At 45.8% G+C, this 15,339-nt stretch overlaps 2 protein-coding genes across 3 annotated transcripts; one reads left to right on the top strand and one right to left on the bottom strand.

Annotated features, from left to right (window-relative positions):
- Positions 1 to 41: 41 nt before the first annotated feature.
- On the top strand, positions 42 to 6,336 carry ZDHHC4 (zinc finger DHHC-type palmitoyltransferase 4). 2 transcript variants are annotated; one of them, XM_042437680.1, is made up of 7 exons: positions 42 to 166; positions 1,699 to 1,826; positions 3,222 to 3,295; positions 3,891 to 4,069; positions 4,452 to 4,577; positions 4,846 to 5,090; positions 5,669 to 6,336. In XM_042437680.1, the coding sequence occupies exons 2-7, from the start codon at positions 1,704 to 1,706 to the stop codon at positions 5,939 to 5,941; spliced, it is 1,020 nt and encodes a 339-aa protein (XP_042293614.1). In that variant the 5' UTR covers positions 42 to 166; positions 1,699 to 1,703; the 3' UTR covers positions 5,942 to 6,336. The 2 variants fall into 2 exon arrangements, with proteins under 2 accessions (XP_042293614.1, XP_042293615.1); XM_042437681.1 differs by having other exon boundaries at positions 49 to 109.
- A 54-nt stretch (positions 6,337 to 6,390) lies between these two features.
- E4F1 (E4F transcription factor 1) lies at positions 6,391 to 15,331 on the bottom strand. The gene is given in 15 exon segments (XM_042437721.1): positions 6,391 to 7,087; positions 7,863 to 7,925; positions 8,306 to 8,466; positions 9,181 to 9,379; positions 9,672 to 9,889; positions 10,471 to 10,576; positions 10,742 to 10,969; positions 11,212 to 11,375; positions 11,909 to 12,061; positions 12,154 to 12,274; positions 12,728 to 12,887; positions 12,889 to 12,938; positions 13,998 to 14,120; positions 14,307 to 14,528; positions 15,209 to 15,331. Coding segments are annotated over 15 exon segments (2,448 nt in total). The 3' UTR covers positions 6,391 to 6,730.
- Between the last annotated feature and the right edge of the window lie 8 nt (positions 15,332 to 15,339).

Genomic DNA, 15,339 nt, shown 5'->3' with positions numbered 1-15,339 from the left:
TTGCCAGGGCAACCGGGCCGCGGGGAGACGCTCTAGGACGCGCCTCTCTCTGATCCCGAACCACTTCCGGCTCCTGGGCCAAGATGGCGGCGCACGTGTTTGGAATCACGTGAGCAAAGAGCGGCTTGTTTGTTTGGTTTTGGAGCGCTGTTGACGCGGTTGCTAGGTAACCCCAGCATCTCCTCTTTCTCTGGAAGGCCAGGGTTCGAGTCCCGCTTGGGGAGTAAGTCACACTCTCTCAGCCTCAGAGGAAGGCAATGGCAAACCTGGCTAAGGGAAAACCCAGGCTGGGGGGAAACTGCTTGAAGGCACCCAAGAGAGTTCAGCTTTCTCAGTACCTCTTTTCCATGTATTTATTGTACTATTGTCCTTTTGATCATGTGAGGCCACTCTGTATTATTTGTATCCCACTCTTTCCCCAGAACTGCTCTGGGAAAAGAGTGGGATACAAATAATAATAATAACAACAACAACAAGTCGAAGGGATGATGATATGTTGCACAGTTTCCTGTGGGAAAGAGTCTCCTTAATAAAGTACAGCAACAACCCGTGTCCATAAAATATCCGCCCTTTTAATCGGCCGACCCAAGGTACCTCTGTTTTGTGGGTTTGGTGACATTATTGTACTTTGCTATATGGCCAACTGCTTGGCTACCTCTGAATAAGTCTTCCCAGTGATATCAAGGAAAGAGGAAAACCTACATGATGATCAGGACTGTTAATAATAATAATAGGATTTATTTATATGCCGCCCAATCACTGGGAATCCAGTGTTATTGTTGTGTGCCTTCAAGTTGTTTCTGACTTAAGGCAACCTCGTTGCGGAGTTTCATCATATAGGGTTTGCCATGGCCTTCCCTTGAGGCTGAGAGAGAGTGACTTGCCTTAGATCATCCAGTGAGTTTCATGGCTGAGCTGGGATTCTTCAGTAACTTAACAATTGTTATGTTTGTAGGATCCAGTATCTCCTCACAAGCTGCAGAAATGATCCAGTTTGGCACTGCTTTGTCTGCCATGGCTCAACACCGTGGAATCCTGGGATCTGTAGTTCTGAGAGATGTTTGTCCTTCTCCCATCAGAGAGCTCTGGTGCCACACCAAACGACAGATCCCACAGCATGGAGCCACGGCAGCGGAAGCAGTATCAAACTGCATTAATCCTGCAGTACGGATGCAACCTGAGACTATAAGTAAACTTCTAGCATAGGTTTTCCTTGGCAGACCATCAGCGCAGTGACTGTTCAAATGCAAGCTAAATATCCAATGATTTCTAAAACTGGATCCTATGTCTATTACTGCTCACTTGGCTTGTTGAACTACAGTTCCCTAGGAAGCTATGGTTTAATAAGCCAGGATATTCACACTATGGGGCCAGGCAAGCGAAGAGAAGAGGGAAAGCTGACAGGAATGAGCAGCCAAAAGGCTCCAGACTGTGACACAGAAACCGGCCAACGTTAGATGGGGCTCATGAATTACATGGATTGTTGTCCCCTCAGCTTTTCCTTTTCAGAGCTGCCTCTCAATTGCTCACTAACACGGAAACGTCTGGGATCAACTTTCCCAGAATACAGCCACATAGCCCAAAAACACACAGAAAACTATGGATGCTGGCCATGAAAGCCTTTGACTGTGTATCTTTTAAAGTAGAGAAGTGGGAGAGGACAGGCTTCTTGTTGATAAACTGTTCTGTTTTTACAAGGCAAGATGGATTTCCTCGTTCTCTTCCTCCTTTATGTGGGTCTGGTTGTGTTGAGCTTCCTCCTTGCCTGCGTCTATTTTGGAAAGAAGCAAAGCTTCCCCTCAAGAATTTTCACTTGGACAACTCAGGTAAGAAATGTAAAAGGTTAACGGCGTCGTGTTGTGCTCCCTCATCTTCTCCCTTGTATTCCTGCTCTCCTGCCACACTTGGCCCACGTATAGGCCTCACAATCAAATGAAAAGGAAGATTGGAGTTACTTTTACCATCGCCATTTCTAGCACCCTCACGGATCAGCTTTCGTTCCACCATTCTCCCATTACTTACCAACATTCAGTCTGCATGTCTCTTCCATTCTTGCATCTCTGTGTTGAAAATCAAAGGAAATCATGGGCCCTGTGTGGATGCTATTCAGTTTTCATGCTAGAAAATGGACATGCTTTGTGTGTGCCAAAGTTAGAATCATAGAATCATAGAGTTGGAAGAGACCACAAGGGCCATCCAGTCCAACCCCCTGCCATGCAGGAAATCCAGATCAAAGCATCCCCAATAGATGGCCATCTAGCCTCTGTTTAAAGACCTCCAAGGAAGGAGACTCCACTACAATCTCTGAGGGAGTGTGTTCCACTATCGAACAGCCCTTACTGTCAGGAAGTTCTTCCTAATGTTGAGCTGGAATCTCTTTTCCTGGAGCTTGCATCCATTGTTCCTGGTCCTGTTCTCTGGAGCAGCAGAAAACAAGCTTGTTTCCTCCTCAATGTGACACCCCTTCAAATATTTAAACAGGGCTTTCATATCACCTCTTAACCTTCTCTTCTCCAGGCTAAACATCCCCAGCTCCCTGAGTCGTTCCTGTTATTTCTGACTACAAGACAATCAATTAGTGAGGCTGCTTCATCCAGTTTAGAACAACCCTTTAAACATGTGCCATCCGGTGAGCTTTGATTTCTAGAGCCCTTATGAATGAGGGTCACACACCAGAAATCCTAGTATGAACCATCTTGCACATATCTTTCAAACTCTGGGCCATGGCTTTCTTCCATCTGTAATGTGTGGTCCTTCTCTTTCCTTACTACCTTCAGCTTCACCCATCCTCATAGTATTTTCCAATTAATCATGTTGCCTCAAGAAATGTCCAAAGTATGGCAGCCTCAGTTCAGTCATTTTGGCTTCTGTTCAAAGTTCTGGCTTCTCCATACCAATGGGGGGAAAAACCCTACACACAGATGTTAGGCAGAAGCGATTCTGAACTAGCCTCCTTGACATGCCTGATTTCCTTATGCATAGTTTTGGGGTGATGCAGTTTGAAGTAGTCCAATCCTGAAACAAGATTCCATTTTCAGTTACTGTTTGCAAGTAGTAAACCATAATGTCAGCAACAAACTATTTAATTCTTTGGTTTCAGGACCAGATTAGAATGATGTCCATCTAGCACCTGTTCTGTCATCACAAGAGCAACTATTACTATTGATGGGTAGTGTTTGCTTTCTCCTTCCTCACCCCTTTTATTATCTTTCCTGATGCAGGTAATTTCATATATAATCCCAGCCCAGGTTCAAGGAGCTGCTCAGAGGACTCTTCATGGACTCTTCCACACCCGGTATTGTTTGTCTGTTGTTTCATTTGCTCCTCCATTCCTTCTTTCTTTCCTCCAGCTGGCACTCTTCGCAAAGAATCCATGAGTTTGCAAAATGGCTTGAAAAGTTTCATCCTTCCTCAATGGCTTAAATGAAAATACTCTAGTTCCTTGTTGCATACTCTGACTTGTTAGGAAAACAACAGGCCAAGGGTCCCAGTTTGCATGTCATGTTAAGATTTTGATTCTCCTTAGTTTATCTGTTCATTGCTTATGGAAAGAACCCAGTAGGAACACTTGGGCTGCAGAGCAAACACAAGTCTGAAGACACAGCTGTAGTCTCTTAGTGCCATCCTGCACTTACCTACTATCAAGCAGGCCCCTTTCACCAACTTTAATAGGACTTATGCCTAGGTAAGGTTTGAATTGCATCAGAGTGTATTTAAACCAGACTAGTTTAGAGGACCTGTTAGAAAATTCCAGCTCAGAAGAATTAATTGGGCCATTTGGGCTTATTTTTTTCTTGAGGACAATTTATTCTCATCTTGAAAATACTGTAGAGTTGCCATTTGAAAACATCACCAGCCTCTTTTTCTGTGTCTTCCTCCTCCTCTTCCAGAAACAGCTTATTTGTGGTCCTGCACTTGACCTTGGAGGCTTTGGTTTATGGCGAGTTCACCTGGGAAGTCTTTGGCTACTGCGAGGAACTGGAGATTGGCATTCCATCACTCCTCTTGCCTTACCTTTTGCTGATTATGAACACCGGCTTCTTTATTCTTTGTTCCAAGACTGATCCTGGTAAGGTCACTTTTTTGCCTGAAATTGAACTATGGTCATCATGCCTGATAAAACCCATGTTCAGAAAAGGTGTGGTGCTAAACCTGTGGCTACACTATACTGTAACAAAAGGCTCCTGTTCCTCATTCAGTCACTTCACATCTACCAAAGGCAGGAAACTCATTTATCCTGAGGAATGAATTTGATTTCAAAGATGTTTCTATTTTTGGCTTTATGGTCTTAACTGGGGAAAACAAACACCTCGATCCAGTGATAGTCCATGGCTGGATTCAAAGTCAGATGATGATGATGATATTCTATCAAGAGGCAAGACACAGACCTCCATGGTGTCACCAGCAGGAATTTCCATCTTTGCTACATATTTGATGCTTTGTGTCCTCAGGTAAAATAACCAAATCCAACCAGGCTGAGTTTCTCTCTGCCTATCCCTATGACGGCGTGATGTTTGAGAAGGGAGTCGAGTGTCCTACCTGCCAAGTGAGGAAACCTGCCCGGTCAAAGCACTGCGGTAAGAAGGACTTGGTCTTTGTTTCTTGAGCCAGTAGGCCATGGATGGTTTGTGTGGCCCTCCCATCCAACTACTGGCTGTGCTGGCTAGGGACCAATGGGAGGCCCAGTCCAGCATCTGAAGGGATGCAATTTTTTCCCTTCACATCATGCCCTTGTGTCTTACTGGAATATTTTAAACTCAAATGTTGCAGTTACCTTTTTGTTCCTTGGTGACAAGGGCTTGTTTCTTGAAAACCAAAACTTTACTTTATTCTGCCTTCTCTCAGGTGCGTGCAATGTCTGTGTGCATCGCTTTGATCATCACTGTGTTTGGGTCAACAACTGCATTGGTGCATTCAACGCCAGGTACTTCATTATCTACCTTCTCACCTTGACCGCCATGGCTGTTTCCATCACAGCCTTAACGGCTACCTTCCTTATCCAAGTGGTCATTTTGTCAAACCTGATGCTAGGACATTATACTGATGACCACGGACAAGAGCACCCGATTGATGCCTTCTTCCTAATTCAGGTAATTGTTGATCAACAATTAATAGCAAGTACCTACATTGATAGCTGTGGAGTTCTGGGGGAAACAACTCTATTGAGCTTGACTGTATGATCCTAAGATCTTACTTCATTAAACAGTGGTTTACTGAGCTTTGCATGCAGTGCTAGGGCAGCTCAAATAAATAATGCTTTTGTAGTCTATGATTTGGAAACCAAGTATTCTGCTAACATAATGACACTAAATGGATGTTCTTTGTAATCAAGAAGACCTGGCTGCAGTATCTTGAGAAAGTTGTTTTATCATGTCTAGCTTTCTCCATCTCCTCTTGCTTAAGCCAAAGGTAAGAAAAAGATAATGTGTTTCTCTGAGGAACTACTGACCTGTTTATTTGAGTAATTCTTCTGTTTCTTTATACACTGTATTTTAGACCAAAGCTGGGTCCCAGTTATTCTAACTACAAATAGTTGATTATCTGTGTATTTTCCAAGGAAGGGAGAAATTGACATTAGCATAAACTAGTTGAAGCAGCCAAGGAACGATGGTTTAGATCGTATGTTGCTTGACTCCAGCCATATCTGTATTTCCCCCTTTCATTGCAGCACCTTTTCCTGACCTTCCCTAGGATTGTTTTCATGCTCGGCTTTGTCGTTGTTCACTCAATTATTCTGGCTGCCTATTTTTGCTTTATTCTGTACCTGGTCCTGACCAACCAAACAAGCAATGAGTGGTTCAAGTCACCAAGACACAAGTGTTCCTGCCCAAAGCCATGCAACGAGCACAGAAACTATGAAAACATTTACTCTAGAGGGGTCTGGGGCAATATAGCTGAAATTGCCAGGCCCTCGATGAGCGCTGCAAAAAAGAGAAGATGAAGTGCCTGTACCACCAAGAGACTGTCCAGATCTTGCTGACAGCAGTTCAATCTGAACATAAGGGACCTGGTGAAATGTGTCTTGTAAGGAGAGAAGTGACAACTTTCTTAAAAGCTTTCAGCTAGGAATAGGTCTCTTTATTACATCAGACTGTATAAAAAAACTATGCATTAAAAATTATTTACAATCTGGACTGTACAATATGCAGTTAAAAAACACACGGTTACAAAAGAAATGTAGTCTGGCTTTTCTGTAAGTTTCCAGAACTTTACTTCTCAAAATAATCTATAATACTATGTCGTAAAGCATATCCAAACCTTTCTTTAAGATTCACATTCCTGACAAGCAGCTTACATTCCATACTTTTGGGGACTACAGTACGAAAGGCAGGTAGCAGGCCGCAGTAAGGAGCGTACTCAAAGTCTTCCTGCAAACTTCTCCCTGGCTTTCCCCTCTAAACTAAGATAAAGTGCTTTGCTCCATTGCGGCATGGCTTCAGCAAACAGCAGCTTGATGAGAAGTGTTAAGAATCGCTTGGCCCTCCAGATGCTGATGGATTGCAGCCTCCAGGCAAAATTTTGGGAGTTGCAATCCAGCAACATCACGGGACTTTATGGTTCTCCCACAGGCTGCAAAGAGGTGCTTATAAAAACCAGCTCTCATCTGCTAGTCATGCGCAGCCAACTCCAGTCTTTCCCACATACATATGGAAGCCCATGCATGCAGGAGCCCTAAAATATGGCTCTCTCCTGGCTGCCATCTCCCCAAACCTGGAGGTGATGGGCAGCGCTAGACAATCACTGTCTGAATCTCCACCTCTTCCTCCTGGGCAGCGATGACAAACTCTCCTCCCGTGTGCTCCATTATTTCAATGTCTTCAGAGGCCACCATGGTCATTGTCGCCTCCTCGGCCTCACCACTGCCCTCTGTCGCCAGGACAGCTCCTTTGCCGATGGCGGAAGCCAGAGTCATTGCCACCTGCTCTGTCAGGCTCTCGGGGGTGGCAATGGCAATTGTGTCTGCATCGGTACTGTCAGGGGTCATGGCAGAACCTTCTGCCACAGTGACTTTCTGGACAATGATCTGATGGCCAGAGTTAGCTTGGTTCACAATCTGCTGGACAACTTTCATGATGTGACTGTCCACCTAAATAAGGAGGGAGAGACAGAAAGCACATCGAGGATTCACATAAGCTCAAGCCTGAATTGCATTCATCAGCTTAGACCAGTGTAGGTTATAATCTTTCAGCACATCTTAAGCATAATCTCTCATGAATCAGAGTCTGCCTCATGAAATGCTAATAGCTTTTATTCATGGTACAAAGAGATACAGCTGTAAAAAGTGGCAGCCAAAGGCCAAGAAACAATCCAGCCACAGTGACATTCTGGACGATGATCTCACGGCCAGAGTTTGCCTGGTTCATAATCTGCTGGACAACTTTCAGCTACTGACATCACTGTAGAGCACATGCTTTGCATGTACAGAGGCCCAACTCCAGATACCTCCGGACAAAAGGATAATGTAGTAGGTAATGGGGAAAGACCTCCCGCTGCCTAAGGCCACCTTGGGGAAGGACTGCTGCCCAGACAATATTGAGCTAGATGGAGAAACCCATCTGCCCTGGTATGAAGATATTTCCCATGCTTCCTCTTATCAGGGAAGCAGCACACAAAGAAAAAGGGCACTCCTGAGCTACAATAATTTCTTTCTTTCTGATGTATTTTCATACATCAAGATTTCCAGAACTCGACGTCAAGCTCTTCCCCAGATAATCCAAAGAGTAAACCCAATTTGTGAAGTAATATTTAGAACCAAACCAACTGAGTTCCCTGGCATTGGCAATATCTGTTTTAATCTATGAAATTGTCCCTTCCAGTATTTAATGACCCAAGAACCGGAGCATCCCCAAAGAGCAACTTACCTCATGCCTCGTTCCTTCTATTATTTCAGCAGCTTCGCTGGATTCTATGTCCTCAGTAGCTGTCTTTAAAAAAGAATACACATCCCACAAGAGCAACGTGTTAGCTTGTAAGAAATACCCTCAGCCAACAAACTATGTCCCTGTCAGGAACTGCAAGCAACCCTACTCTACTTGTTTTGCATTGGCTATTCAAATTCAATTCAAAAATGATGCTGACAAACCGGAGTGTGTCCAGAGGGCAACCAAAATGGCAGACTAGATGGCCCTTGGGAGTCCCTTCCGACTCAGTGGATTCTATTCCATTCTGTTCACTGGAGTGAATGGAACCAAAGCAGCAGAAGGGTCCTCCAGTCCTTGGCAAACCACCCCCAAAAATCTGCCATGTAGGAAGCGCTAGTTTTCCAGAGACGGTTCTCCCCGCTCCTCCTGTCTTGCTCAGTTACCTCAATGATGTACTCTTGTGTATCTGCCACTACAGATGAGAATTCCACCAGGACAGTCGGGGGATCTTCAGAAAAGACTGTTGCAGCCAAACTGTCCGCTGACTGACCTTCTTCTGAGACCACTGCTTCTTCAGCTTCTTTCAAGGCAAGCAGGCACCCGCCTGGCAAAAGCAGAGAGAAACACAGGTCAGAAATCACTCAGTTGACAGCAGAAAGAAATGTCCACCTAGTGCAACAACATGACACACAGAAAAGTGTCACTTCTGCCTTTAAGGCATGCCAAAATAATGGCAAAATCAAAGGTAAATTAAAACACACAGGTAAAGTTCTTACATTGGGATTGCACAGTTTAAATATCCCCCAAGTATACATTAATAGTGATATGCAACTCTTCTGTGGGATGGCAATGTTGCACAACTGAATGCACATCTGAATGTGCAACCATAATTTATATGCACAGCCAAGAGATCTCTGTGCACAATGGCACCACATGCACATCTCCACAACAGAGACCTGAATGTGGATGTTCAAACAAAAATGTTCATCTGCTTCCATAGGAGAGCTTAACATGCACACAAGTCAGCACCAGGATTCTGAGTGTACTCTTATTTCAGATTATTCTGACTTAATTAATTACAGTGAAGGGCAACAAAGTGCATAAGGCACCAATGCACCCCACCACTCACATGGGCAAGTTTCATCCTCTCCTGCTTCTGGAGACTCCCTGCAAATACTTCCCAGATACTCCCCAAACACTGTGCCTCTTGAGCTACAAAGTCTGCTGTCACACTGCAGAGGTGTTACAGTGAAGTGGTGAGAGAGGAATGTGAAACAAAGCCTCCCTGTTTTTGGAAGCTACAGGTGCACTCCCTCACCTTTGGTCCTCAGGTGCCTGTTGAGGGTGCCATGCTCTGCAAAGCCACGTCCGCACTTGTAGCACTTGAAGGGCTTCTCACCGGTGTGGTGGCGGATGTGACGCACCAGGGAGCCCTTTTCCCGGAAAGCCTGGCTGCAGAACTGGCAGATGTAGGGCTTCTCATCCAGGTGTGTCCGGAAATGGACCTGCTGGGCATTCTGTAGAGAGAGGAAGATAGTGGAAAAGGAAGGATTCAGGGCGGAGCTGCACACTTCCATGGCTGGAGACTGAGCAGCCCTCCACCTAACTGTCATTAACCTCCCTGAGAACCAGGGACATGAAGAGGCTCCCCAGCACAGCACACAGCGCTTAAAAGCAATTCATTTCAGGGAGTGTTAAGGGCTTGTTTCCATGCATTCCACAGAAGGTCAACAGCATTCAAATCACCACAGGCAATGGAAGTCCTTGGAGAGATAACCCCTCTCCCCCAAGAGGCGAGGGAGCACCTACCTTTGTCTTGTACCTCTTGCCACATTTTGGGCAAGCGTATGGCCGCTCGTCCGAATGTACCCTCCGGTGGCCCTTCATGTGCGCAATGGTCTTGTAGAGCTTGCCGCATTCCCCGCAACGGAACCGCCGTTCGTTCACATGCACTTCCTGGTGCTTTTTCAGCAGGTAGCCTTTGGTGAATTCTTTGCCACATTCCTCACAAGTAAAAGGCTTGTAATCTGGGAGGGAAGGAGGGAAAAGATATTTCACAAACCAGAAGGGTGAGGGCAGAAGTCCAGGATTCTTACCACCTCCTTAAGAGCAAGGTGACAGCGTGTCAAAGAAGGAACTGCCTTGAAACCTACAGAATTTGATTTTAATGGCTCAGAAAAATCCTTCTCTGTGGGCAAGGGGACCGTCGCCTCAGGCTTGCTACTTCATTTCACTGAAAATACCAGTACTGACCCTTGCAGAAAGACTAGATATCATCTGCAAAAACTAAATTTAAAAATAAATCATATGATCTTCAGCTAAACAATTAACAAATCTAAAACATCTTTCATCTGTGGCATTCGGCAGGAACACCACTCCTCAGTGTTTCAAAATACGTATGTCAATATCACTAAGAAGACATTTGCTACAACTTGATCTGCAGCTTTTTGCTTTACAGTTCCCCAACATAATATGCAACAGTCTGAATGAGAAAGAGAGATCATTTTCATGTCCTGCAAAACCTGCCAATTAGTTATCACACCGTTACCTTGCTGCATCCATTGAAAGCAAATTGTTTGTAAAAAACTCTATGGAAAACCAGCATTACCTAGATGACCACTGATGTGGAGATCAAGGGAACTGTGCTCCCTGAAGGTTTCGCTGCAGTAGGGGCACACATGACGTTTGCATTCATCAGTCGCTTCTGTTTCTGGCTATGAAAGGAGAAGGTAAGCATAAGGACTTTCTGCAGGATCATGAAACACAAAGGCAAGTCAGATTTCTGGTGTCCTGTGGCAGCAGTGCATACCAACAAGCTTCCTCAGCTCCTGCAGGAGAGGCAGACTGCAGGGCAGGCCATTGCTGGGATGGGCACTTACCGTTTCTACTTGCTCAGTCTCTACATACTGCTCTCCGCAGAGCTTCCCTTGCGCCTCCACCTCTTCGCGCTTCAGTTCCTCTCCAGCAGAAACAGCGGTGGCTTCATCCAAATTGGCCCTGTCCTCCATAGACACCCGTTCGATCACAATCCCTGAGTTCCTCATGGCTTCTCTAAGCAAGTTCTCATTATCATCGCCAACAGGAGGCACTTCCTCTGGGTTTGAAGGCTGGTGGAAATACAAACTCCGTTAACGAAGTCTGACAGTACACCTCCTTTTTACAACAGCTTTTTACACCTGCAGCCAGCCCTCCCTTTTTAAAATCTGTCTTCTTTACAACTGTCTTTCCAGTTCATCCCTCACAAGTAGTCAGGCGTTTTGTCTCTATCAGAGACAAAAGAATCAGAAACACAGATGTACCTCTGTGTATGTGAAACATTTGTGGTATTTCTTAACAGGGAAAAACTAACCTCTTGGTTTAAGGCCTTTGCTTCCGAAACAGGGAGCTCATGCATTTGGACATGGACTTCATGAAGGACATTGCCTTTTGCGTCTGTCACAAGATGGATGACAGGCGAGGACTCCACAGACGGCACGACAAGCCCGGCCTCTTCTGTGCCGGAGCTGTTGAGCTCTTCAAGGAGAAGAGGACACAGGTAACATCTAATCCAGCAGCCTGGCTCCCAAAGATGCAATGCTTCTTGATGATCCTCCCCAGCTAACGAAGACTTGAACATCTGATTCCTAATCTGGCTCCTCACTGCCCCCACTTTAGGAAGCAAAGGCGAAGCTAAACTGAACTCCTCTCAGAAGAATCATCTCCATTTTGCACAATGTATGTTTTCACTGAAAAGGACTTGAGATTGCCAAGGAGGTTTTTTAACAAATCATCTCACCTTCAAGATGTAGACAGTTTTTAGTATATAATACACACACACACAGTTTGGTTTTCATTTTAATGCTCTAAATGTAGTGATGTAATTAAAAAAAACTTTTGCACTCCACCTTATTTTTGATGTTCTAGTTTATATTGGAAGGCAGGATATAAATCAAATAAATAAGTTGAAAAGGCTAAAACATGCCCAAGGGTGACCAGTGAGGCAAAGATGGACCAGAACAGGTCCCCACAGATCCACAGCACATCCCAAAACGAAAGACAGAGCTCACCTGTGGCTAGCTCTTCTTTGCTGACAACAATCTCCTTATTCATATTGAAGCGGATTTTCTCAGTGCAGGGAGTCAAGGACTTCAGGTGCCGTGTCAAGGCTCCTGATTCTCGGAAGCTTTTCCCACATTTCTTGCACTTGTATGGACGCTCGTCTGAAGAGGTTGAGAAGTAAAACCAAAATGGCAGTAAAAGTAAAAGGTCAAACCTTGGCACCTATTTTACACAAAGCAAGCCACCTGCTTACCCGTATGGCGGCGATGGTGTCGGATCAGCGAACCTTTGGTCCTGAAAGACATCCCACATAACTTGCACTCGTAGTCCTTCCTGCTGCTATGAGTAATCATGTGAACTTTGAGGATGCTGGCCTATAGCAAGAGGAAGCAAATCTCCATGAAAGTGCCAGGCACACCACAGCTCAGAATATTAACTCATATTGAATTTCTAGCGATAGAGCAATATACCCAATCCTTCTGTGTCGCACGCTAAGAAGCATTAATTACAGATAAATAAACTAAAGTGTCACAGAATGGTCTTATTGATCTAGCAAGCTAAAATGACTAAATGGAGGCTGTCCTATTTTGGACACATCATTAGATGGCACGACTTATTAGAAAAGACAATAATGCTCAATAAGGCAGTAGGAAAAGAGGGAGACCACACCAAAGGTGGACTGACTCAGTCAAAGAAGCCATGGCTGCGAAGCAAGGCTGTTGTAGCAGTGTTTCTTGGAGATCTCTCATTCAAAGTCAGCATATCTCAAAGCCAACCTGATGACACTTAACAAAACATGCAGAATGTGGTATGAATCTCTGGCATACCGTTTTAAATGTCTTGTGGCACAGCTCACACACGTAGCGGCCTTCCTTATTAACCAACAGTTTAACTTTGATGAGCTCCACAGAACCCACACCTTCTTCTTCTTCTATGGCCTCTGGACTGCCCTCTTCCTCTCCAAGACTGCCATCGATGTGGCCATTGAGCATTCAAAACATGGTCGCCAGCTACAATAACTTCTTTTATGCCCACTATCTGAAAAGTAGATCCCAAAAGGATTAAGCCCTTGACACAAGAGTTATGTTCTGTACATTGCCATGACTGGCTAAAAAGTTTTTTTACCAGTTACTTACCTTAAGAGGAGGTGTCCTCCTGTCGTGGTTTGGGAAGCATAAACCCCATCCTTCCACGCAATATACTGGATGCAACTCCCAGCAGCCCTTGCCCTTTCAGACAATGGCGAAAAACACTGCAGCTGCTCTTCCCCATCATCTGTCACATCATCTAACCCCCTCATATCTGTGACTCCATGACTCAGGAACCTTAATAAGTGATTCTATCAAATGTTCTCTGAATGCCCCAAATCGCTATATTACTGCCGGTTACCTGAGATGATGATGATGATGATGATGATAATAATAATAATAATAATAATAATTAATAATAGGATTTTATTTATATGCGCCGTCATGGGAATCCGGCGGCTTACAACAGAAGGGATAATAGACGGTCCCTGCCCTCAGGCTTACAATCTAAAAAGACACGCACACAAAAGGGAAGGGAATGGTGATGGGAAGGGGATGAGGTCCAGCATTCTTCTCTTCCTCTGAGGCCTGGACCAAGACAGATGGATTGGAGGGAGGGCTCTCTTCTTCAGCTCAGCCTGATGGATCTGGGCCTGCCTGGTCAACTCCTCATAGGCTGGAAGATGACAGTTATGGAGGGAGGAGTCTCTTCTTCCAGGTTAGCCCTGATGGTCTGGGCCTATCTAGTCAACTCCCTCATAGGCTGGAAGATGGCAGTTATGGAGGAGGGTCTCTACTTCCAGGCTAGCCCCGATGGAGGTGGGCCAACCTATTCTCTCCTTCACAGCCGAAGGTGACAGTTAATGAAGCAGATGTATTCCTCACCGAAGTCTTTAAGGGAAACTTTGGTACCAGAGGCAAAAAATCGCATGGAAAGAGCAAGCTTAGTACCACAAAAAGGAATCGACATGTTTCAGAGCTTCTAAATCAAAACTAATGCGACGCACATGCAAATGAAACAACCGGCAATGTAAATGTCCATGTCGGGTGCTTTTATTAATTGTCACACAGACAACTTGCAAAGGTGGCTACTACCTACAACTGTGGATGCATTGCTGATTTCTTCTGTTATCGGAGAAGCTTCAACAACTATGTGAGTCACAGTTATGGGCTCCTCAATAGAAGAAATCACCTGAAAACGCAAAAGAGAGCTTTAGTCGTGAACCTACGAAATCCCAGTAAGTGAGTTTAGAGATGCAAGATGCTTATCTGCCGAAGCTTCTAAATCTGGATTGGTCACTCATCGTCTATCACCCCTTGCCTTTCCATTATGAGCCTAAGAGTGACTCTTATCCCCAATACAAGGGACTATTAGCACGCTGCCCCCCAGAAGGCGCATCCAGCCACCAGAGCCGAACCCATCCAGGGCTTTGCCCAGCTCCTGCCTTGGGGACTTGCCTGGTTTTCTGCTGTTGTTGCTGATGGAGCGCGCTTCACTTTGTTGTCTTTGGCAAAGCTTCTGCAACTTGTGCTGCACAAATTCCTCCAGAGAAGTGAACTCAGACTGGCAGCGCGTCCGCACTTGTGCCGGTTCGTCTATCTGCGGCTCAAAGAGAAGGCCTCAATCCCACTTTGAGAATCTAGGTGCTTAACGCAACTTTGCCAAAGGCCGCATGGCACTCGGTTCCCAGCTGGCCATGAACACCCACTGGCTGACCCTGGGCCAGTCAGGCTCCCTTGCCTTTAGGGTCGGCGTGGTGGGAACGCTGTTGGTTGGACTGCAAGCCCTCATCAGCCTCACAGAAGGCCAGGGCAATGGGACCTGCAGCCCTGAATGTAATAATAAGATGTCATCAGCACAGAAGGGGAGAAGACCACTCAAGGGAAAGCAAGGGGCCTTTACATAAATGGCTGCCACCAGGGCAAGGGTTCCCCACCTTTTGCTCCTTTTTTGGACTTCAGCTCCCAGGATCCCCCGCCAACAGCAAGGATTATGGGGAGTGAAGTCCCAATCACTTTGAAGGGGCCAAAAGGCTGGGAACTCTTCTCACAGGGTTCCCCGTACTGCGCATGCGCAGGAGGTACCGTAACGCCCCGAATAGAGCGCAGCAAGGCAAAAGTACCGTTTGTCTCGAATAGAAGCGCACCGGCTTTCAACGGAAAGGCCTCCGAAGCATGGAAGGCAGCCTAAGCCCCGAAAGAAGCCGTTTTAACCCCCGAGGGGCGCTTACGGACCGGGAAGCGAAGCCATCGCCGCCCCTTCCGAAAACAGGCCCTTACCGTCTGCGTCGAAGGCGGAAGGGAAGCCGAGGAAGGCGGCGGCGTGTTCGCGTGCTCCGCCGCGCCTCCGAGTCGCGCTCCCGCCCCGCCGACACGGCTGCCGATAAGCATAGCCGTTGCCATCGCGGCTC

Source organism: Sceloporus undulatus, chromosome 8 (genome assembly GCF_019175285.1).
Source record: "Sceloporus undulatus isolate JIND9_A2432 ecotype Alabama chromosome 8, SceUnd_v1.1, whole genome shotgun sequence".
In the NCBI taxonomy this organism is placed as follows: Eukaryota; Metazoa; Chordata; class Lepidosauria; order Squamata; family Phrynosomatidae; genus Sceloporus; species Sceloporus undulatus.
The sequence above is the reverse complement of the archived record's forward strand: the minus strand, read 5'-3'. Positions and strand labels throughout refer to the sequence as shown.